General features: G+C 40.2%; 1 protein-coding gene across 3 annotated transcripts in view; it reads left to right on the top strand.

The window, feature by feature from the left end:
* The first annotated feature begins 8,483 nt into the window (after positions 1-8,483).
* Positions 8,484-22,859, top strand: part of slc8a1b (solute carrier family 8 member 1b) — a 149,288-nt gene continuing 134,912 nt past the window's right edge. For 2 of the 3 annotated variants that reach the window (XM_034222789.1, XM_034222787.1), the window contains exons 1-3: positions 8,485-9,064; positions 19,460-20,386; positions 21,237-21,401. In XM_034222789.1, the coding sequence (XP_034078680.1) occupies positions 19,511-20,386; positions 21,237-21,401 (1,041 nt within the window). In that variant the 5' untranslated portion in view covers positions 8,485-9,064; positions 19,460-19,510. Of the gene's footprint in view, positions 9,065-13,451; positions 13,506-19,459; positions 20,387-21,236; positions 21,402-22,859 lie in introns of all 3 variants that reach the window. The other variant, XM_034222788.1, reaches the window with a different exon arrangement.

Here is a 22,859-nt window from a genome sequence, read left to right on the forward strand (position 1 = left end):
ATTTCATATCCCCATAGACCAACACTGTTTAATGTATTCCAATTAACTACCTGAGAGTTTCTTAACTACAGAACGGTCCCATGTGTAACATTATTGTTGTTGACTTAATTAAATTGTCTCTGATTCAACGCCTGAAAGACATTGTTGTTCAGGGTCTTTCAAAGCCGTGACAAATGTCCAAAATATTTTAAAGGAACATTTTCTGCTCTGCCTTTTTTCTATGTATGTGTGTGGATTCATAAATGTGTCTTAAATGTACTTATGTTCGACTCATCTATTCCTTTCGGTCCCCTCCCTATATGTTTTTTAGCTGCAGAGCGTCATCACACTACCTACTTGTTTCTAGACAGGTCATACTGTAGTTTGCATGCAGTCCTTGTCTGGTCAAATCAAAATATATAGGTCCTTTTACAAATTCGAACCACAAATGTTTTTCTTATGGGGAAAGGCTGTCCTCGTAAGAAAAACATTTGTCTAAAAAAACAAACATTATTGGTATGTTTTGACTAGCTTGACAGTGATGCTTAAATTGAATCAATTTGGTGTTCTTATTACCATCTGCATATTTTGGGCATGGGAATCAATCGCAGAGCTGTCAACATTTGTCCTTAAGAGGTTGGTTACCTAAAGGTACTATTAGCTAAATCATCTTGACCACAGCTTCCTTCCAGCTTTAGACCTTATTAATCACCACCATTTGATTAAGTTGATTATGAAATTGGAGTCTGTGATATTACTCGAGGCGCAGCCAAAAATTCCTCAGTCACAGCCCATAGATATCATCATTAACTGGTGTACTGCAAGTTGTTGATGCCATTTTAGCCTGCGCACCGCTTCTGTAACGAGTTCATATCCTCATTATTGAATGTGTAGTAAAGCCTCGAACACTTGAAATGACAAACTGTGCCAGGAGAAGAGAGGTGTAGAGATGGTTAATGTTGGATGAACATGTCAAACATGTCACGCTCGAAAACCATCTAGTCTGACACTGTCTGGACTGAGAGAGAGAGGAAGGGAGAGGAAGAGTGTGTGAGACATATTTGCTGAATGACTCATCGTTGCATTTCTAGATGTCCCTCTTGGCGAGATTACTCAACTCCAGCCTGCTCCGGCCAACCTGTGTACATTTGAGTGAATGTGTGCGTGTGAGCAAATATGTCTCCATGCAAATATGAAATGTCGTAAAGACAACTCTTCAGCAAGTCCAGAATCATTCATATGTTGAAGAGACCATAAAAAGGCCAAATAAGAAAAATAAACGGAATAACCGTATTTATAGAACAAATTCTTTAAAAAATCTAGAATAGATGCTTGTTTATTCCAGGTGTAAACAGGATAAGTGTACAGTATAGTATGCATGTCAAACTGGTCTGCAGACATCCCTGTTACAGCCATTAAAACAACACATTTTATATAAAAGACTTTCCTCTAGAAAGTGGAAACTTTGAAACAGCAGTAATACAGAGAGACAGTGAATTGTCAAAGTATAGGGAAGCTGTGGTTTGCAGAGTGAAGTGTTGAAGCTACTTTCTATGGTTACATTTAATAGAGAGGGCACATGGCCTCAATTTTTGTTACTTGACAAAGTCATGCTGACTGTCCACAGTGATCGGCAAGGTTGCTTCGGTTGTTGAGGACGGCTTGAACTCAGAGTGCTTAGCAAATTGTCTTTTATTCATCACCATCCCGAAATTAGAGTATAATGGAAGTAGTTCCATTATTCTCTCATTTCGCTGTGCAACTGCAGCACCAACTGCTGATTCGAAAATACTGGATCAAGTCACCATGGCCGGGAAAAGTCATTTCAGATGTTCCCAGTGCTGATAGAAGAAATCTCCAATGGATCGGCTGGTCTGGTAATTGCTTGTGTTTTTTTTTGGTAGTTTTTGTCACCTTTTATTCATGATTTATTAAAGTTCTCTACTTTCGCTGATGTAACTGTCCCCTTTAGACTCTTCAGGTAACACGTGAAGTAGAAGTTGCCTACTTTTTAAGTTTGAGTAAGAAGTGCATTAGTGGCTTTCTCCCTCAGCTGCAGGTGTCCAAACAGATCACAGCGCTGAGGTTGAATCTGAACTGCAAGCTGCTCCTGGAGGACAATTTTTTCAACACTGCAGAAAAGTTTCCCTCTGGCTCGTTATGCATCATCGTGCACCATTGTGATGTCAAAATGTGTGTGCGCTTGTATGCACTCAGGTGTGAGCGAGTGTGTGTTATTTAGTGAGAGAAAAAGTACAGAATATTTTGGGCTCCTGGATAAAGTGCACGTACGTTTCCTTTTTTTTATTCCTTTTTCTGTTATTGTGTGTGTGCTACCTTTTGTTACTGCATGATGAATTGCTCTCTTTAGCAGAAGGTCGTTACCATATTTTACACTGCCACATCCAAATTACACTAAATTGTAAATGATCCCATTTGAAAACAGCACTGTCACCATTATCATAATGATGGTGCAGTGTAATACAATGAATCCCTCTTGCTCTGCTTGTAGACTGAGACAAATGTGTACCAACACCGTACCCGGAGGAAATCACCCTTAAACACCTAAAAAAAATATATTTCATTCATGTAATTATATGTATTATTACAAAAGTGTTTTTTTAAATAACACATTGACTTACTGATGTTTTCTTGCAAATAAAGCTGAAAAAACAAGACGTTTAAAATAAACATTTTTGTTTTAAGTAGTGTATAACATGTTTTTATTATTATGGCACAACAAGAAAGATGGACTAATAAGGATTTCGGTGTTGGAGTGGATTTCTAAATTATTTTGACATGGGTTGACTTCTTGAATTGTACCACTACACCCAAATAAAATGGTGAATCAACATATACTGTATAATGTATTTCTTATATGTCATCTGCACAGCTCCCTCCTGCTGCACTCCTACAGTGTTAGCAGGACTGTTTGATTGACAGGTGTGAGAATGGCTGTGCTCTAAGACGACACCCCGGGGTGCAGCTCCTCTGAATTATGAATGAACGGGATGAAGCTTTCACCTCTCTGAATGAACCTCACATCTGCAGAGGGCTCTGTCCTTTCCTCTTTCTATTGCACTTCAGTTGTATTGAAATATGCTTTATTCTCATGACAGAATGAAAGCCAGTTCAAGTAAAGTACAATATTATCCTTCAGTGAAAGCATAACAATTCATTAAATGAAATGAGAAATAGTATTTATATAGGTGATCTGCTGGAATATTATTAACAAAAGAATTAAGTGGATTAATAAACGGTTTATTTGAGGATTCACCGATTTCTTTTTTGCTGTGATCAGCCATTATCCACCATAATATCATAATGTTATAAGACTGTATATGAGTCTCCTGTTGGCACAATCAGGAGCGCAATGCTGATATTTTTTCATAAACATAAAGCAGAGATTGATTCTTCTTTTTCTAAATACCAGATACATGAAGTTGGCAACCTTGGCATATGATATAGGCGAACTTCTTTTATAAACTAATTGTATATACTGTACGTATCAACATTTTTTTCTATTCATCTACAGTAATTTGTTATTGATTTTTAACATCAAGGGAGGCTTTGAAAAATAGATTTTACAATTGTTTAGTTGCAGTGAACACCTGGCATAGTACACAAAAGCCTAAAGAAATCAAGGCATGTGTTGCATCTCCACCTGCTAGCTTTAATAAGCCTACATCTTGACAGACATTGCTATCCCAAAGTGTTCCCTTTCCCACTGCACCAGCCTGCCGCCTTTTGCAAATCTCTATACTATCAGACACATTTGTGGGATTTAAACTTATCTTTTAGTAATATTACCTAATACCCCCTATAGTTACAGGAGTGTGGGTTATTGTAGATTCTAGGGCCTTCATCAGGTCAATGACATGATCAGTCATTCAGTCTGTCGTTTTCAAATGTCTCCCAGTTCGATGAATTAAGGTCTAACTTCATTGAACAGCTGGTCATTAATTCAGTAGGCCACTAAATCTGAATCTCTGCTGCCTCTTTCTACAGCATTTTATTTTTCAACAATGATGACCTGTCCCTCTGCCCCCACTTGAATCCCTTCCAGTTCCCCTTCTCTGCTTTTCTGCCCAAACGTGTCTCTTGGTTTGAGCCTGAATCTGTTTCTCAGCGGGAGCTCAGAGCTGCCTCTTAGCCTGTGTCTTTTCACTAGCTTGTCCTTTTTTGTTTACTGGCCCAGTATGTATCTGTCCATCAAGCTTTGCTCTATGTGTCGCTTAAAGTTTGTTCCAGTATTATGACAGAGCCGACAAAGCCTGTTTTTCTGATTCTATTCCCTGCATCTCTCCATCCATCCTTTTTCTAGGCTTTAGCTCCGGTTTGTCTCCATTTATATGCAGCCCAGTCAGTATGTCCATCAGGTCTCCCTCAAAGCTCTGCCCCAGTCTGTTTCTATTATCATCCTGCACTCTTTGGTCTCTCCTACAAACATTGTCCCTCAGTGTCTAACCCCTTGTTCTCAGGTCAGCCTGTTCTCTTGTGATCCAGTTTCTCATCCAATAATCCTTAACATGTCTGTGAAATAAAAAGCAGCTTCTCCAGACCACAGGACCAACTCAAGAGCAGCTACCTTTCTACCCACACAACAAAGCTGTCACTACCAAAGTTACTGCACCTGTGCTTTTTACAACCTGAGGCAATGAAATATGTTATCCACCGGCTGGCATGAAGTTTATAGAAATCGTTGCGTGGTCAACCTTGCACATCCTCTCTCTCGGGTCAATCTGTTCCCTGAAATGTTCTATTTTTCTGCTGAGTGATGGCTTGACTGTGTCTGGCATCTTGATCAACTTGTGGGGGACATTGCAAGTGTTCAATTTGCCGACACATTGACAATGCAGCCAAACTTTGCTAGTTCTTTCCTTTCACAATAAAAACCCTACACATATTCACTGCATCACTGCTTACCAAGGATAAATTACTTATGGCGCATTTCCACTACACGGCCTCGCTCGAGCCTGGCTGACTTCGTTAGGACTGGCTCGCTCGTTAGGACTGGCTCACTTTATGGCGCGTCTCCATTACAGTTTAGGAACTGGGGTAGTATCTATAGTAACGCAGTGTAGGCGGAGCGATCAGCTTGTTGTTGTCCTTCACTACGCGATACTCACTCTTCATCTTTTTCAGTTTTTCCCTACACTGCAAGACAGTCCTCGAGTAACCGCTTCCGCACATCAGTGTAGAGACCTCCTGAAATACTTTCATATTGCGAGTTGTCCCGTCGAGCTCCCGCTGGATCTTGTCATCACTCATCTGCAATAAAGTGTAGGAACGTCGTAACTTCCTCGGCGGACCACGTGTGCTGTTCTTTGCCATTTTTGTTGATCCTCTGTTAACAAAAATGCTGTTTATAAAAATGCTTCAAGCTTCGCTATATATATATATTTATATGCGATGATTCTCTCTGACCAATCAGCAGTCGAGAGTGACGTCACAGCCTGGTTGTTCCTGGCCCTAGAACCCCGATTTTATGGGGCCAGAAAAACTGTGAATTAGGACCCGCTAGCCGGTACTAGGCCAAGTGGAAACGCAACCAAAAGCGGGCCGCTGACGTCACAGCCCTCTTAAACGGGGCTCCGCGCTGTAGCGCCATTAGAGTGCTTCAAGAAGCAACTGAACAAACTGCTGTATTATTTATCACAAAAATGTATGTCTGTATTTATAATGGATGTTCCACAAGCCGAAGTTAATCTGGCTTTTCAATTGTAAAACAGCAATGATGTAACCAACGGTGCAGAGAAAATGGTTTGAAGTGTTTTTTTTCATTTTTCCGATGAGCTCACTTTAAAGTCCTTTACATAGAGTTCCCTAGATAGTGAATGAGTGAATTATTTCACACATAGCCTCAGACTATTTCTCACGTTATTCCCAGTGTGTAGGATTTTCCAGAATCCTGTTCTGCCTCACCTGCCCTCCAGTTGCCCTCACTGAGTTTCCCTCCTTTATAGGTCACCTGACCTTGTTGGTTGCCTTACCAGCTGCTCCTCATGCACAATTAACCCCAGTGAATACACAGAGGTCATGTTTTGCCTATTGTTTATTTATTTATTGTAGTTGAGGCATTCCTGCCAGCATGTTTGTGGCGTATAATGTCAACCATCTAGATCTCCTGTAGTATTTCCCTTTGTTGCCTAGCTAACTACTTTTTCTGACTTATTACCAGTAGCGTGGCGTGGGAAAAAAATGCGGAGAAGCCAATAATACGTCCTTTCTTTTGGGTCGGGGGTGTGGTGGTCAATGTAATAACGTAACCAGATGAGTGATTACAGCACCCGGTATCATTTTTAGACACATTTGTATCATACAGATGCAGGACTTACACACGCCTGTTATCTAACCGACATGTCCGCACGCACTCTCCAGCCCAAACTCTAATAAGCATTCATTCACAAACTAAATCAGGAGACCTTTAACGTCTTACGTCCGATTCGCTCCTTTTCCCCTCGCTGTACACAGCTCCAGTTTGGGCATCGGCCTGTCATCAGATTGTATTTGTTGTTGCTGCTGTAGCGGAAGTTTAGTACAATTATTTTTGAGTAAATACTCCAAATCTCCACCCTCCATAATTGCACTTGCTTCAGTTGCTTGCTACTTTCTAACGGCGGTGAGAGTGGTACAGTGGCGCTATCTATCTTCTATCGATTAGATTTATGATTCAAAAATTATAAAAGTAGGGTAGACATGTGGATATTATCCGACTTAACAAAACGTGCATTTATCTAACAGGTTCGTTTTCCACTGACCTTATATCGAGCTATTTTCCAAAATCCTATGGAGAAATCTCGTTGCTTTTTTGTCGAGGGAAACCGAGAGCAGCTTACTTCCGGGTTTTAGGATGCGTCACTGCAACACTAAATTGATGCGATTTGATTGGATTGTGAGGCAAGGGAAGCCAGCCGCCTCTGGCTTCCCTTGGCATGGCCCTGACCAATCACAAGTTGGCAGGGGCATCACGTGAGCCTCATCTGATTGGTCAATCTCTCCTTCTTTTTTCACCAAGGGAAGCCAGATTCGGCTGGCCTCCTCTCGCAACAGAGAGTGCAATCTACTGTTTCACCATAACATCTAGAGGGGCGCTGTTTCACTCTTTGTAAAATACTCAATGAGAATGGGGGAGAGACGGGCGGCAGCAACACACAACAAAGAATTTACGAAACTAAACAAAGTGTTTTTATTTATTTATTAAAATTCTAACTACACTCCGAAAAAACAGGGGAAGCCTGGCTTCCCTTGGCCTCCAGGAGAAAACGCCACTGCTTATTACTGGTCTCAAGCCTTCCTGTTTCTAACTATTCGACCGTCAAGCAACATATTCTTTATAGGTATTTTTTAGTGTCTGAATTTGTTATTGGATCCACAGCCTAATATTTGTAACGACTGAGTTATCAGATGAGGATTTTTTCTGTGGCTTTCGCACATGCAAAACAATCAATCTATGCTGAGTTTTATAAGGACTCATAATGTGTCTCCTTTAATCTGTTTTCTTGTCTCTTTCTCTCGATCTCTCTTTCCCTTAATGTCTAGGTCTCCCCCCATGCATCACTTCAGAAAGTCTTTATACAATCATTTGAAATTAGAGGTAATGCTGATGTAGATGCTGCTATATAAAGTAATGGATGATGTGAAGGCAAAAACTGCTGCGCTATCAAGTCAATTATTTGTTTATATTGGTTCAGCCTTGTGTGTTTTATAGCACTTATACCATGGCTGCTTCCCAACAGCAAAAGGAAATGCTGTGTAGTAGTAGAAGTATTTTGTTGTAGTGACTTCGGTTTAAGTTTCATTCAGATCGTCAAACTGATTGTTCCACATTTTACAGTGTTGAAGAACTGCAGTTCAAAAAATAAAATAAATAAAATAAACCTCAATAAGAGGAACCATGGTTCCTCTTATTGAGTTTTATTTTAGGAATTCCAGTTTTTCCAAAAGGTCAATAAGTCAATGGCTCTTCAGTTATTAGTTTATTTTATACATGCTGCTCTCTCTTTGTATAAAAGGTTTTTAAAAATATGTTTGTAGTATCAACAAAAAAGGAAGTTGATCTCAGCATTGTCAGGTTCGGGTCATCAAACCACAAGATACCTCTATGTTCTAACACTGTAAATCAGGCATTTTTTTGTCTTTGAGAATCTTTATTTCAGATATTAATGTACACGGCAGCCATTGATAATGCAAGATGAAATATTGCACTAAATACCAACTTTTGAGACATAGACATGCAGAGTGGGCGGGCTATATGACACATTTCTGGAATATATATCAATCGTGTGTGTGTGTGTGTGTGTGTGTGTGGGTGTGTGTTGTGTGTGTGTGTGTGTGTGTGTGTGTGTGTGTGTGTGTGTGTGTGTGTGTGTGTGTGTGTGTGTGTGTGTGTGTGTGTGTGTGTGTGTGTGTGTGTGTGTGTGTGTGTGTGTGTGTGTTGTGTGTGTGTGTGTGTGTGACTAGAAACATGTGCATATAGACACACACCGCACTGAGAGAAGGAGGCGCGCTGATCCTCAGTCGGTGTGTGAGGGAACAGTACACACACACTTTCTCGCTCTTTCGCTCTAGTATACTCTCTCTCTCCTCCTCCTCTCTTTCTCTCTTTATTTCTCTCTCTCTCTATCACTCTCTCTCTCTCTCTCTCCTTTTCTCTTGCGCTTGCACGGAGTGAGAGCGGCATCGGGAAGGGAAGAATGAGGAAGAAGTCGGCTGTGTTGCGCGCCTCGTCCCAACAAATGCGGGTTTGCTGATGAAGCTCCGCTCCGGTTATCCGATCATACAGGTCTTACACGTCCCGCTGCATGGAAACGAAGAGTAGGCAACAACTGAAAACAACAGCAACAAATAAAAAGCTGTCAGTGCATGGGAATCCGGACACCTCTCCCTCTCTTTTGTGCGTCTCGCTGTGTGGATACGCTGCCTTGGCTGGCGTATAAGAGCTCCCTGCGTCTCCATTACCATTCCCCACTACTGGCTTACCTCTACTTCTCCTCCTCCTCCTGGTTCTGCTGCTAGTAGAGCTTTAGTCCGTTTTTACTACTGACTGCCTTCTCCGGATTGTGGACACTTTCTGGATAAACAGGTAGGATATTCTGCAGTTTTTTTTGGGTACGGTTTCAGAACAAGGGACAATCATGGTAGTGATACTGAACGCCGGTGGGCTTTGGCTCACGCCGCATTGTCTGGTGGAAGCAAGTTAATTTATGGAGGGAGGGATGTGGAGTGGACGGTGTTGCCTCATGGAGCACAGATGGAAGACTTGAAAGTACCATGCGTCGGAAGGGTTTGGATGCGATGTGGAAACGATGTTTCCTCACCCCATCCTCCTGCAACGCGCTGTCCACACTGCGCCTCTCCACCTCTTTGATTCAGAGATGTAGGCTATAGACAGAGGAGCACTGGTTTTAAAATCACTGGTTGCAGTTCATTTTTTTCTTTAAAATGTGCAACTAGAGGCTGTTTCTTTTGGTTTAAGGGGCTTTTATATTCTTATTTTGCCCTTTACCCCCACCCTCTTTCCCTGCCCTCCCCTCGCTTATTTTTAGTGGAATAATAATTACGGATGCAGAGCACGTTCAGATAACCAGGTTCGCACCCTTTTTATAGGCTTTCAATTTGGAAGTTGGCTGACAAACATGCGCAGTCTAGTAGTATCCTTTTAAAGCACGAATGGCCCATTTGCAAAAGTGCACAGAAAGCCACAATTGCGCAATTCTGCACGTCCCCATCCTTTGCGACAAACCATATTGGCACTGATGGACTGCCTTTGCACATCAGGGCAGAGCAGGTTGGGCTGGGGGGGGGAATTCCGAGCCCTGCCACTTTTTCATTCATGTTTCTGAATTTAAAATGGATCAGTTGGGTTTTTAATAGTGACATTCTAGAACAAATACTTATGTTAGCCTTTGTCTGCTGTGTTATAAAAGATACATCAACATGGAGAGATTCAGTTAGCTTTAAGCCTGACATGTGTACTGTTTAAATTAGAGCAGGCAGCAGACAGCGGCTTTTCATTCTCCTGATGTGACACTAACGCTTCGTCTTGTGAGGAGCGCTTGGCACATCAGGCAGGTACAATCAAGGCTTTCCAGGCAATTTTTTTCCCAGCTGACTCCAGTCGAGGGGTTTATGAGCATGACACAGAGGAGCTGAATCTCATCCATTGTGGATGGTATGAAATATTTATTTATGACAATGAAAAACTGAAACGCAGCCTGAGCTTTTTACTGCCTTATTTACCTCCCAGCAGTGGTGCAGTTGGTGATGGGATTTAAGATCTTGTGGCGATGCAGTGGTGAGGCTTCATCACAATAAAACGGGTTCAGGTTAACACAAGTGATGTATTTTGCAATAAAAGCTGACCTTTCTCAATGTCTGATGCTCGACTCTTGCCGTATCTCATGAGGAGGCCTATTCTTAACCTGATTGCGGAGAGATTATGGCACCATGTTGGAAATAAGTCATTGGCTAAATGGCTGAGACGAGGCTGAGTTGGAAGAAGGGATAGAACAGATTGTTTCTCTTGGTTTTTTTGTAATATTGCTGAAAATGTATATCTCCATCATGATGTTTATTGATGACTTTAGCCTAGAGGGGTATTGGGCGCCTACCGGTCAGAGGGTAATGGTTAGATTCCCATCCCCCGCAGTCAACATGTTGAAGTATCCTTGACCAAAAATGTTCCCGTAGGAAAGTCTAGGTAAGCTTTCTCTGACTTGGTTGTTGTTGGTTGTGGTTCGTGTTAACAAAGGATTGGTCACCTTCAAACTCGACACCGCACTTCCTTTCTGCCTGCCATGACAGCTGCCCTGACATAGTTGCATACCAAAGCAAGGCTATGCAAATAAAGTATAATAGACGAAGAGCAAGACATACACAAGATGCTGTTTGGGGGTGTAACAGTCAATCATCTCAATACATAACGAAGTGTGTACAGAACGCACTAAAAATAAATGTCACACAGATCTCAGGGGCTTGCACTCAACAACTTCCTTGAGTCCACAGCAAATAACCCTCCAAGTGTACATTTGATCAGGTCAAGTTATTTGTACAAAAGATCTAGATACAGTATGTGCGTATCTACATTTGTACATGCATAGGCTACGTATATACACACATTTCATCATAGTTAGAATAAACAGACTTAATGTGATCCATATCAGTTACTAATTGTTATAGGACAAACATGAAATATTTTTTGTGTTAGACTTACTCTTAAAAAGTTTAAACTGTTTTTTCCCTGCAGATTTTTATGTTCCCACGCCTACGCACCAAAAAGCTGTCCTTGTCTTTTTATGAAAGGGGAACCTGTTAATTCTTGTTTACTGTAAACGGGGTTCTTTCATGACATAGACCAGTCAGGTAAAGTGGAGTATTAGGGGGAAAAGCGAAAAAGCTGCTGATTCTACTGCAGATCAGCCAGTCCCAATTGTACCTGCTTTTTCATATTCTTAATAAATACAGAACAGTTATCATAATATATACAAATAAATATTGAATAACTGTAATGAGCCTTAAGTATTTTGGAGAATGAAACCTGCACTGTACTGTATGCATAGCCAAGGCAAATCCTTCTGAAGTGCATGGTGATACAATGTGTAGTCACCAGCATCACAAACATCAAATATTTAATCTATTAGAGATCTATTTGGAGGTTGATGGGTTATCTTCAAGCTAACCATCCAGTGTAAGTCATTTGTAGTTGTGCTTGTGTGTTAATAAATGCAACCCAACTGTCAATTGTAAGTCCTATGCTTATTATGTGTACGGTTACATAACAACTCCTTCTGATTGATACGTAGTCATGTCTGTAAAAACACAAAGCAAATAAATCATTGTTATGTTAATCTAAGTAAAAGCATTTTAAACCAATCATCCAGTCATTGGGAAGACTGGCAGCCTTTATTGGCCTGTACACTGCATTTAATGCTGAATCTTATGATGCACACTTTGTAAGATTTGTTGGCAGAAATGCAAAATCTTCATAGCACAAAACCAAGAGGATGCTTTTCTAACATCTAAAGGATCAACACAGTAGCCTGTAAATGTTTAGTTTTTATTTCTATTTCTAATAAACCGAGCCAGTGGTGGCTTAAGATCCTTGACAAAAATAACAGTGTTGACTGAACATACTGTGGGCTGATTCTAGAAAACAGCAGCAGTAAAAGTAATGCTATAGGACAAAAAAGAGGCTACACATATCATCTAAACCATAGCATGTACCGATTTTAACGAGCATTATGAATAATTAGATAACAACTCTTTCTGTTGCGTCCTTGCAGTCAGTGGATGTACAGAGTCGGCACAACGCCCCACAAGGACAGTAATATAAAATATATATATCCAAAAAATATGGATGAATCCAAACAAGGTTACATGCGACACATAGCTAAGTATGACGAAAAGCATGAACAGAGGATTCAAGACACATTTACATAACATATCAAGATGTTTGTCTCGGATTACCCTTCTCTTTCGAACTATAAGAACGTTTTTTCGTTGATAGATAGAGAAAATACTGATACTCGCTGTAGATTCAATATTATCATCTTATAGGTGATATAAGTAACATGCAAGAAATCCTTTAGATTAACTGGCATCCTGTTAGAGACAACATTAGCACTCATTTGTGTTTCTGTTCATCCGACAAATGTGAGTCAATAATTCTGTCTTTTTGCTTTGTTTGGTCTCCACCAACTCCTGAGGGCAACAACTGGGTCTTCTGCAGCTATTTGTTCAATGTTGTTAACCCGCTACAGTAGTAGCTAACTTTATCTGACGGCAGTTAGGCGTGTATAGTACGTTTATAAGAACTAATGACTGCACTTAGAGTGAACCAAAACAGCAACGGTAAAACCAAAACATTGAACTCAAAGAAACTAAAAGGCTGCGTAGATCGTTATCTGTGACTTTGTCGTATTAGTCATAACAATATAAACCTATTGACAGTACAGTATTATAATTAGAGCAGGTTTTAGTGTATGTCGTCAAGGTTTTGTATATATGTAATAATTAGATCAAGATAAATACATGAAACCTTGAGGCTTTGACTGTTTTCCCGTGGCATGTAACATGTTGTTAAAATCGAGGGAAAAAAGCTATTTAAACTGACAATACCAGCCACCCCTTGAAGGAGAGTTTAATGTGTGGATGGATATTGGATGATTGTGTGCCTTTGGCTAGTTCTTCTCCAATAAATGAATGAAGCACTTGAGATAAGGGAAGCCATTTATTTGACTTAAACATTTTTTAATGATTGTTTCATGTTAAATTGCTTGTTTCCCATATCTCATTATCACTTCCCCCCGTGAACATGTCGCTCATCACAATCCAGACAGACAGATATGGAGGTATTGTCAGTGGAAAGAAAGAATGACACACAGTAGGATATAGCTCTGTGTTATTCAGAGCCAGTCTGATCATTTCTGCCACTCTAAGTGTAATAACGTGTCAAAGTGTCTTTGCTCCAGGACTGACTGAGAGGCAGATCCAGGCTAAAAGAGCTCGACATCACTGCAATGATGGTAACCACACACCATAAATCTTCACTTGCTTGCAGGGCCTTTGTGCGTTAGTGTGTGTGTATTGTGTCCTACTTACACAGCAACATTACAAAGGAATACCTCTATTTATATATAAAGAAAAGTTATACAAGTATATTAGGTTACCTTACCTTTCCTTCTGACTCTTTCTCTCATTCTCTTTTCCTCAATGACTCTGTTTCATTCACTTCATCTTTCTCCTTCGGTCTGTCTTTCGCTTTCCATCCCTCCCTCCTCCCTCCATTTACTTTTCCATACTTCATTATATTTCCTCACTGACAAATGTAGGCGATCGTGCCCTACCACGTAGCGAGTAAAACGTCAGGCTGCACCTCGAAGCAGCAGGCTCTGTGTTTTTCCTGCATCAAAAATGGCTTATTTTGTTGGCATGTACGTATGCATCAGCATCTACTCTGCTTTTGAATAATTCAACCACTGTATCACATCTAAAAACTCGTATTCTCTGCATGATTTAGCGTCTTATGGACATCTTGGGTTTATGGAAAAAAGTGGGATCATGTCCTTTGTCTTTCCTCTTTTCTCTGTTGCTAGTTTTTCTTTTTAGCTGCCTTCTTGACACCTTGGGGTGCTGCCTTCAGAGTCCCAGAGGAATGACAGTTTTAGGGCAGAAAGGGAACAGCTTGCCTCAGTGCAGCACATTAGCTTGCTTATCTAAACGTTATGTATTGTTCTTTTGATTTTGTGTGTGTGGTGTGTGTGTGTGTGTGTGTGTGTGTGTGTGTGTGTGTGTGTGTGTGTGTGTGTGTGTGTGTGTGTGTGTGTGTGTGTGTGTGTGTGTGTGGTGTGGTGTGTGTGTGTGTGTGTGTGTGTGTGTGTGTGTGTTGTGTGTGTTGTGTGTGTGGTGTGTGTGTGTGTGTGTGTGTGTGTGTTGTGTGTGTGTGTGTGTGTGTGTGTGTGAGCCAGGTTTTAAGGTCATGACACTAGGGGAAATCATAGTGGGATATTCTGAAACATGATAGTTAAATTACCAAATCCAAAATAGCAGCCACTGTTAAGCAGCTAAGCCTCTCTCGTGTTAACAGCAGCCGTGTAAACATACACTCTTCAGCTGGGTGCTGATACCAGCCAGGGCATCCATTTTTCCTTTATCTAATAGCAGGTAATGATTCTTGTGCAGTCAGTCATTCCCACAGGATGTGTTTTGTGGCCGTACAGCAAAAACGGGACTATAAGCAGAACAGGTAATGATCTGCAGGGACATCTCCTGATAAAGTGATAAGTAATCAAGAGTGTGTAAGCAAAGTTTACTGAGGACCGGCCGTGAGGTTGAATTTTAAGCAAGTCGTTGAGAATAAACAGAGCAAGGAACAGAAAGCAGAGAACTGACTCTGGGTTATAATATATGCATTTTGTTAGGTAAAATACAACACAGTGCTTAGTATAGTATAACATGTATTATTAACCATCCATTGCGTTGGTGAAACAATTAGGAAATGCAAATGGCAGCAGCTACAGAAAGAAAGAAAAATCTTGTAGGTGTTTTTATTTTTTTTCAAACATCTCTTTATTCGTTTGTATGCACAGAAATGACACTCAATAAACAAGACTTTACATACTATCAGCAAAACAAACAAAAAAGAAAGAAGAAAAGAAAATGGAAACACAGCCCAAATAATATTCAAGTGTGTTCATTCTCCCAGAGACCATTAAGCTCCAGGAAGTCATAAAAGGTTTTCCAGATTTCCCAAATCCTATCCAGTTTGTTTTTAAGGAAACCATGTATCCTTTCAAGAGCAAGGTAGAAAGTCATCTCTTTCAGTAATTGAGAAAGTCTTGTATGTGCTTTTGTAATCTTATTTTACCTCCCAGAGTCACTGAACATATCCAAAATACTCAGAAACCTTTTGTAAGGCACTGCCAACCACTTTTGTGTGAGGACTGAAGAAGCTGCCATAACATTGTTGTATACAATTAACCATTCGCCCATTTATTTCAGCTTCCCTATTCAGTGGGATCATGCCGATCAAAACAAAGCATAGAAAATGAATCCACTTCGATCATTGTTTGATTGGATAGTTTAAGAGGAGACAATATGAGCAATACAAGACTGTGGGTATTACAATGCTTCCATGTAATGCAATATAAAAACCTGAGCTTCTAAGCATCATTTCACCTCATGAGAGGGAGATTGTATACCTCTAGTGCTCAGACATTAATTTATTACACACGAAATAGTAATATACAATTTATACTGATTACACAAACGGATACAAAGTGTTGTTTAGTGAGATTTTATGGCACTGCTAAACTGATTTATTTGTTTTCACTTAGAGCCAGGCTACCCGTTTCCGGTGATTAGGCTAAGCTAAGCTAATTAGCTTGTAATTGAACTTTGGGATTTTAGCCTCTGCAGACCATTTACATGCACAGAAACCTACAGTATATAAAACACTAAGGAAAGGGGAAATCCCAAAAAGATTAAAGGGCCTCTGTAAGGGTGAGGTTGAAATTGTTTTCCTACCTGTGGTGAATCTATTAGACTCCAACTGGTTTGTATGAGCCTTGACTGTTTTTAATGGCTGCCTCCTTTGAATGTGGTTTTCTCTTTGACATAAAGCCATTCAAGTGTTGACGTCATGATGGGGTAACAGCAAGGTTGGGATATAGTCATCATTACATTTTATTATCATGGTATACTTTACACACCCTGATAATGATACAATTCTAACTATTTCTTACATTTTCATTCATACATTTCTGCTCAACTTGCCTAACTTACCTATAGTGCATTCACTTGTGCACAGAAGCAATAGAAAATGCACTCTACTGTTTAGAAAACGGCTAGAATATAGAAGCTCTTTAGCCGTCAGCCTGTTGTATAAATGACATCCTTAAGTGAAAACTACTAAATCCCTAAGCACACTGAATTATTGATCACTTGGAAATGCCATAGTAAGCCTTGTGTGGTCCCACAAGAAGGCCATTAAAGGCAAAGAGCTTCTGAAACACATTAGGAGGGAAATGTTTATTGTGGTAGTGATGAACAGTAGTTTAATTAAGTAGACATGTAATTTTGTTTGCAATTGATTTTCTTAACAAAAGGGTCTCATATCTCAGCTGAGCCCCAGCTAGAGACACATCAACATTCAAACCAACTACTATTCACACTGATGCAACCCAATACTGTAAATTCACCATTATGGTCTGATCACAGTAACTTATTTATCTAGCAAGAAACCATTAGGCACAGCACACATATTCTCTATTTATTATATATTGAATGAACATCCACACATTGACTACGTTCGCTGTGGAAATGGATTATGTGTTGTTCATTTAGCTTCTAATAGTGCCAGGGCCCTACGGCTCCTAAGCCTCGCTTCATGTAATGTAAGAGAAAATGTGATTCATATTGTTAGGGCCTTTACAGCCTCATATATAATGAGTATTGTGGTAAGAGGAAACGCAGGAAACTACTAATGTAACTATTGATGTCGGGGGGAATTGTGCTGCTTCTGCATGTAAGAGTGTGAACAATTAATTATCAGGAAATGGATGTTGGCATGCAGGGATGTGGAAGAAGCTTGTTTGAGGAGATTTCTAAGCTGATCCTTGTTTCGGGTCTTGGTTCTTCTTATTGATCCCTGATTAAAAGGATGACTACTCTTGTGTGTGCAGCAGTGCTGAAACTACAAGGTGTACAGAGTGGTAACAGTTTGTAACTGGGTAAATCAGATGAGATGGTGAGTAAAGAGAGGACCATCAACACGTGTGTGCTCACATGCCAAAGGTACACAACTCAAATATGTCAATCAACCTATGTTGTATTCTCTACAAATGGACATAACCAATACTTAGAGTATATCTAGCCTTGTGCCGATAACACAATCAGATCGCAAATCAAGGATTGAAAGAGATCATTGATGATTATTTTCCACTGCCCATATGAGGGTGATTTCACGATCACATCAAATATGTTTTAAACATCTCTCAACTATTTGTACCTGGTAGAGTGGCATGTCACCTGACGGATACATGAATACTGAACCACAGCACAAAACACAAATAAGGACAAGCAGTCTTCCATTGTGTCACTGCTTGTAGACGTCTCAGCTCCATAGAGAATTCATGGGCACACAATCTGTCTGGGAACTTTGTTATTCAGTATATTTGGCAGCACTGAAAGGAATCTTTTTATTTTTCTTCTTATCCCCTAAAACCTCAGGAGAGGATGTGTGTGTGTGTTTTAGAAAGTTGTGCTTTACCATGGGATCACCCACATCCCTTTCCCTTCACCTGCTTCCTTTATCCTAACAAACACTACCTATGCACATTGACTGCCTGTGTATTTGGGAATACGTTTTTGACTTCCTATTTGGAAGGTATTGCATGGTCAGACTCCCAGTTACTGTATGTTGATCCCATTCAGTATGAATCATAACAGTCCATATCACCGGTCATCTCTGAATCTGACAAGACATTCATAAACTACTAATTTAAATACTTTTTGTAAGAAACATAATTACCTACAGGTTACATTTGCTGTCAACACAATGAAAAAAACGTTGTAAATGAATGTATCTACTTTTTCCTTTTCTGTAACGTACATGTTAATTGTGCGACAATAACGTTTTTTTGTTAGGATTATCAGTCCTGCATACACTTGTACATCTAATTACACAAAATGTGAGTAGTGTATGGTCTAGCCTGATTACCGTAGAAGTTAAGAACAGATGGATTCATCTCTCCATGGAAAATGGCCCAATAATGTGCAATTTGCTTGTTATAAATGGTAACTGCACTGTGTATGTGTTGGGCTTCAGGGACGCTTTTATTTAATTTACATTAATTATTTGCTAATTATGTTTCCTCTGTATTCAATTCAGCATATTTTTGTGTTTGAGTGGAAGCAAACGAGCGACTGATTTGAAGGATCAGTGTTGGGATTTTGTGGTCTCTTAGATAGTGACCTAGTTTAGGCAAAAATCTCACTGCACTTGAAATGCTGGAGTGGGTTATTTGTGTACATAGCTAGGCAAACAAAGACAAGTGATACCCAATCAAATGTTTTTTTAGTTTACATTGTTGGAGAGAAAGAGACCAATACCCTATACCCACAGTATTTAACCACCATTAAACTACTAACCACTATTTAGGAACTAGATAACCCCTTGGAATGAAAATACTTCAAATGCTTTTTTTGTGAGGGATTGGTTGATTCATTGATTAGTTATCTTGCAAGCCAGTTTAAAAACAATGAGTTTGGATTACATTACCTGTTAGAATGGCTGCCTGGCTTCAAAGCTGTATGGTAATTGAAATGCCAGTGTTGTTGACAGAAGTCAACCCGTCTGTTATCAGGGAGGGCCACTCCTCGGGTTGCATGAGGAACAGCAGGGTATTATTGTTGGAGGAATGTGGCAATTACATTTCAGAAGCTGCTCCTTGAAAATATAGAGTGCCGAACTCAGGAGCTGAAGTTTATCTTTGGCGTGGTTGTATGAACTTGCTGACCCTTAACAACTTGGCAAACATTGAATGTGAAACATATTTTTTTGTTTTGGTGGTGCTGTGTTTTTGAGGTTTTTAATGCCTAAAAGTGAGCAGCCACCTTGTTTTGAAATCTGCAAAAGTTACGTGAGAGTGAGTGTTATTTACACACAGAAGATGATTTTATCTTGCACTGCTTGAGCATTTACTAGGAGTTAGAACATATTTAAGCCGAGTTCATGACTCCTCAGTTTAAACCAAGATGTTTCATCGTCTGATACAACACAGTTTCTTGTCGTCTGTACCATCTACATATTTGAGATAAAAAAGGGATAAGAGTTGGTAACTGCTTAAATATGTATTGAAAATTCTAAATTAGAAAGAAGAAAATCCAACCTAAACACTACATCCATAATGTCACATTATAACATTTATTAAGTCTATGATGGTCTAATCTGAATCTTTCTCCTCTGTTCCCTCTAAAGGTTTGATATCCTCATAAATCGTCACCTAACGGTGCTGGTTCGGACGTCATCATGGGTCGCTGGGATCACTCATCCCTCCTGTCCCCTGCCCTGAGGGTAGCAGTCTTCACGGTGATCATCCTCCTAAAGCTCGATCCCTCTTTGGCCGGCACTCTGCCTGAGCAGAGTTTCGATGGCTCAGTTTTAGCGGTGTCCACCAACAAAACGGAATGCAGCATGGCTGAGCCATGCGCAAAAGGGGTGGTCCTTCCTATTTGGGAGCCTCAGAACCCGTCATTTGGTGACAAAGTGGCCCGGGCAACAGTTTATTTTGTGGCTTTAGTCTACATGTTCCTTGGCGTGTCGATCATTGCAGACCGTTTCATGGCATCGATAGAGGTCATCACGTCTCAAGAAAAGGAGATCACTATAAAGAAGCCCAATGGAGAAACCACCACCACCACCGTTCGGATCTGGAACGAGACCGTCTCCAATCTCACCCTCATGGCTCTGGGCTCGTCGGCTCCTGAGATCCTGCTGTCCGTCATAGAGGTCATAGGTCACGGGTTTGAAGCTGGCACACTGGGCCCCGCCACCATTGTGGGTTCTGCGGCATTCAACATGTTCGTCATCATCGGGCTTTGTGTGTACGTTGTTCCCGACGGCGAGACGAGGAAGGTCAAGCACCTCCGCGTGTTCTTCGTCACGGCCACCTGGAGTATCTTCGCCTACATCTGGCTCTACCTGATCCTGTCTGTGATCTCTCCTGGCGTGGTGCAGGTGTGGGAGGGGCTGCTCACCTTCTTCTTCTTCCCCATATGTGTGCTGTTCGCCTGGGTAGCCGACCGCCGCCTGCTGTTCTACAAGTACGTGTACAAGCGCTACCGCACTGGAAAGCAGCGTGGCATGATCATCGAGACCGAGGGAGACCGCCCACTTCCTTCTAAGGTATGCTCGGATTAATTAACACTAATAAACAAAGGAGCACATAAGGCACTCTATGTAGGCGGATGTGAGTTCATTAGTAACGTGTATCTAAAACAATTATCTCTATTACTGAATGGATTCCTGCCAAGGTAAACTCCTGCCATGAAGCATATCAAGCTACTGCAAAGACACACAGATATATTTTAATTATTGTAACTTTTTAATTTCCTGTTATGGTTACTATCTGATGCTCTTTATGATGTCTGACGCGGTGCATTGCACTGATCTAATTGCCTTTTTAGTATCACGCTATGTTTAATCACCACTCAGTTAATTAAAGTCTCTCAGTGTCAATGTTTGTGTTACCTTTTCTTTCATTTGATTAATAATAATCAGTGCTACATTAGTTCATGAAGAGCACTTTTATTTCAACTTCTGGCAAAAGAAAATCATTGCCCCACCGTGTCCCTCGTGTGAAAGAGGTAAAAAATAACGTTTTAAATTGCCATTGTGCTCAAAAGCTTAATGAAAGGTTGTCAATAAAGCTGTATTGAAAGGATAACAGGCTTTAATTGATAAAGAGAGCAAGCCCCTTATCCTCTGAGAAAAAACAATGGCTGATATACAGTATAAACTAGTATCTGCCTGCGATCACACATATATTTCTCTAAAGAAACATGTCATGAAACTGTAACTTAAGATATTAATTACCCCAGCAAACTACAGAAACTTTACATTTTCACATTTATTTGCATGCTCATTAGGGCATTGCATGAAAGCACTAGAAACTGTTGTGCCTTTAGATTCGACATGCTGCTCACAAGCCTTAAATCAATAGCACTGAATACATTGTTTCCTTTTCCTTTTTAAGGTGGACATTGAGATGGATGGGAAGATGCTGAACTCTCATGGTGTTGACTTCCTGGATGGACCATTGGGTTTGGATATAGATGAGAAAGATCTGGATGAAGACGAGACCCGCAGAGACATGGCCAAGATCCTGAAAGAGCTCAAACAGAAACACCCTGACAAGGAGGTGAGTAACAAAGTCAAAAGAAGGCAGCAGGAAAGAAACAACATTCTGTCACTGTTGTTCTTGTCAGGGTTGTTTTTCTCTATATAGGAAATGATTTGAGAAAAATAAGCAGCAACAGATGACGCACTTTCTATTTGCTTCCATTATCAGAGATTATAGTGATGAATGCAGCGCAGGTCTCATCACAGCCTCTCACATTCATTTGATAATGATACATCTACAAGGAGAACATTGGAAAGGAAACCGAGCCGGCACTGAATCAATATGTAAATTAAATGATAAACACAGATACTGTTTTGACATTGGCAATTCCTACAGTATTAAATAGCTTCTCTGGCTGACTACCTGCCACTATGATAAACATATGGACTCATTTTATTGCAGCATCCATTACCTACAGTACTGCATGAATAAGGAATGTTCGAGACCCACAGAAGAACATATGTAGTTGTTTTGTGTTGGCTCTGAAATTGGTCCTCGTTTCCCCACTACATTCTCATTTTGTTTGTGGTCTAGATATTAATACTGGTGCTGGCTGAACTAATAGTGAAGGGATGGATATAAACTATTGCTGATGACTCATTTAGCAGAATGTGGAAAGTTTCCTCTCTCTAGGAAGACGCACTCTCTTTATGTTACTATAAATAAAGTAGGAAAAATGCCCACTTGTTAACAAAGTGTTGAATGTAAATTGTTGACAATAGCCAGCAGGAATAGCCAGACGTTATCCATTGTTTTCCCTCTCTTTGAAACCAATTAGATAATTGAAATGTTGATCTAATGCTAATGTATTATAACATAGACTGTGATTAAGAACGGAGGTTAAACTCTTGACCGTAACTATGGGAAGGATATTTTACATCACCAAGTTTGGTCACCTGTAAAGACTCTTATTAGGTTAGTTGTTTCCACAATTAGGAAAAGAGTAATGGATCTGATCTCCTTGATGTATGTTCCGATAGAAAAGGAATACTAGAAAGGATGAAAAAGAAGGAATAGTGGGATCAACCCTGAAATCAAGTGTGTTTCTCAGGGATATGTAAGCAAGATGGATGGTTGATGACATGGGACCTGAACCTTTTAATGAAGAAGGACATCTCTACTAATGAAATTAACAAGCTGTTCATGTTTCATTCGACACGTCAAGTTCTGCTGTAATCTGATGCATATTAATCTTGCATATAACTAAATCAAAGATGCTGTTGATGTTAATTCTCTGTTGATTTATCGTTAGATCACTGTCCTTTCTATTCTAGGATTTAGCCACATGGCACACCATTAAATGTTATTTATCCAGACAAGAAAGATTAACCCTGAAATTCAGCCTGACAGTGTTCAATGATGTTCTCTCATTTAAGTAGACAAGTTGACAAAGAAGACATTCTTTCCCACCATCAAAGGTCTAGGGGCTAGTGTTTCTGAGGAGAAAATCCTTTCACACTGTTTTCTTGTTTTTTT

The sequence above is a fragment of the Gymnodraco acuticeps genome, unplaced genomic scaffold (assembly GCF_902827175.1).
Source record: "Gymnodraco acuticeps unplaced genomic scaffold, fGymAcu1.1, whole genome shotgun sequence".
NCBI classification, from domain to species: Eukaryota; Metazoa; Chordata; class Actinopteri; order Perciformes; family Bathydraconidae; genus Gymnodraco; species Gymnodraco acuticeps.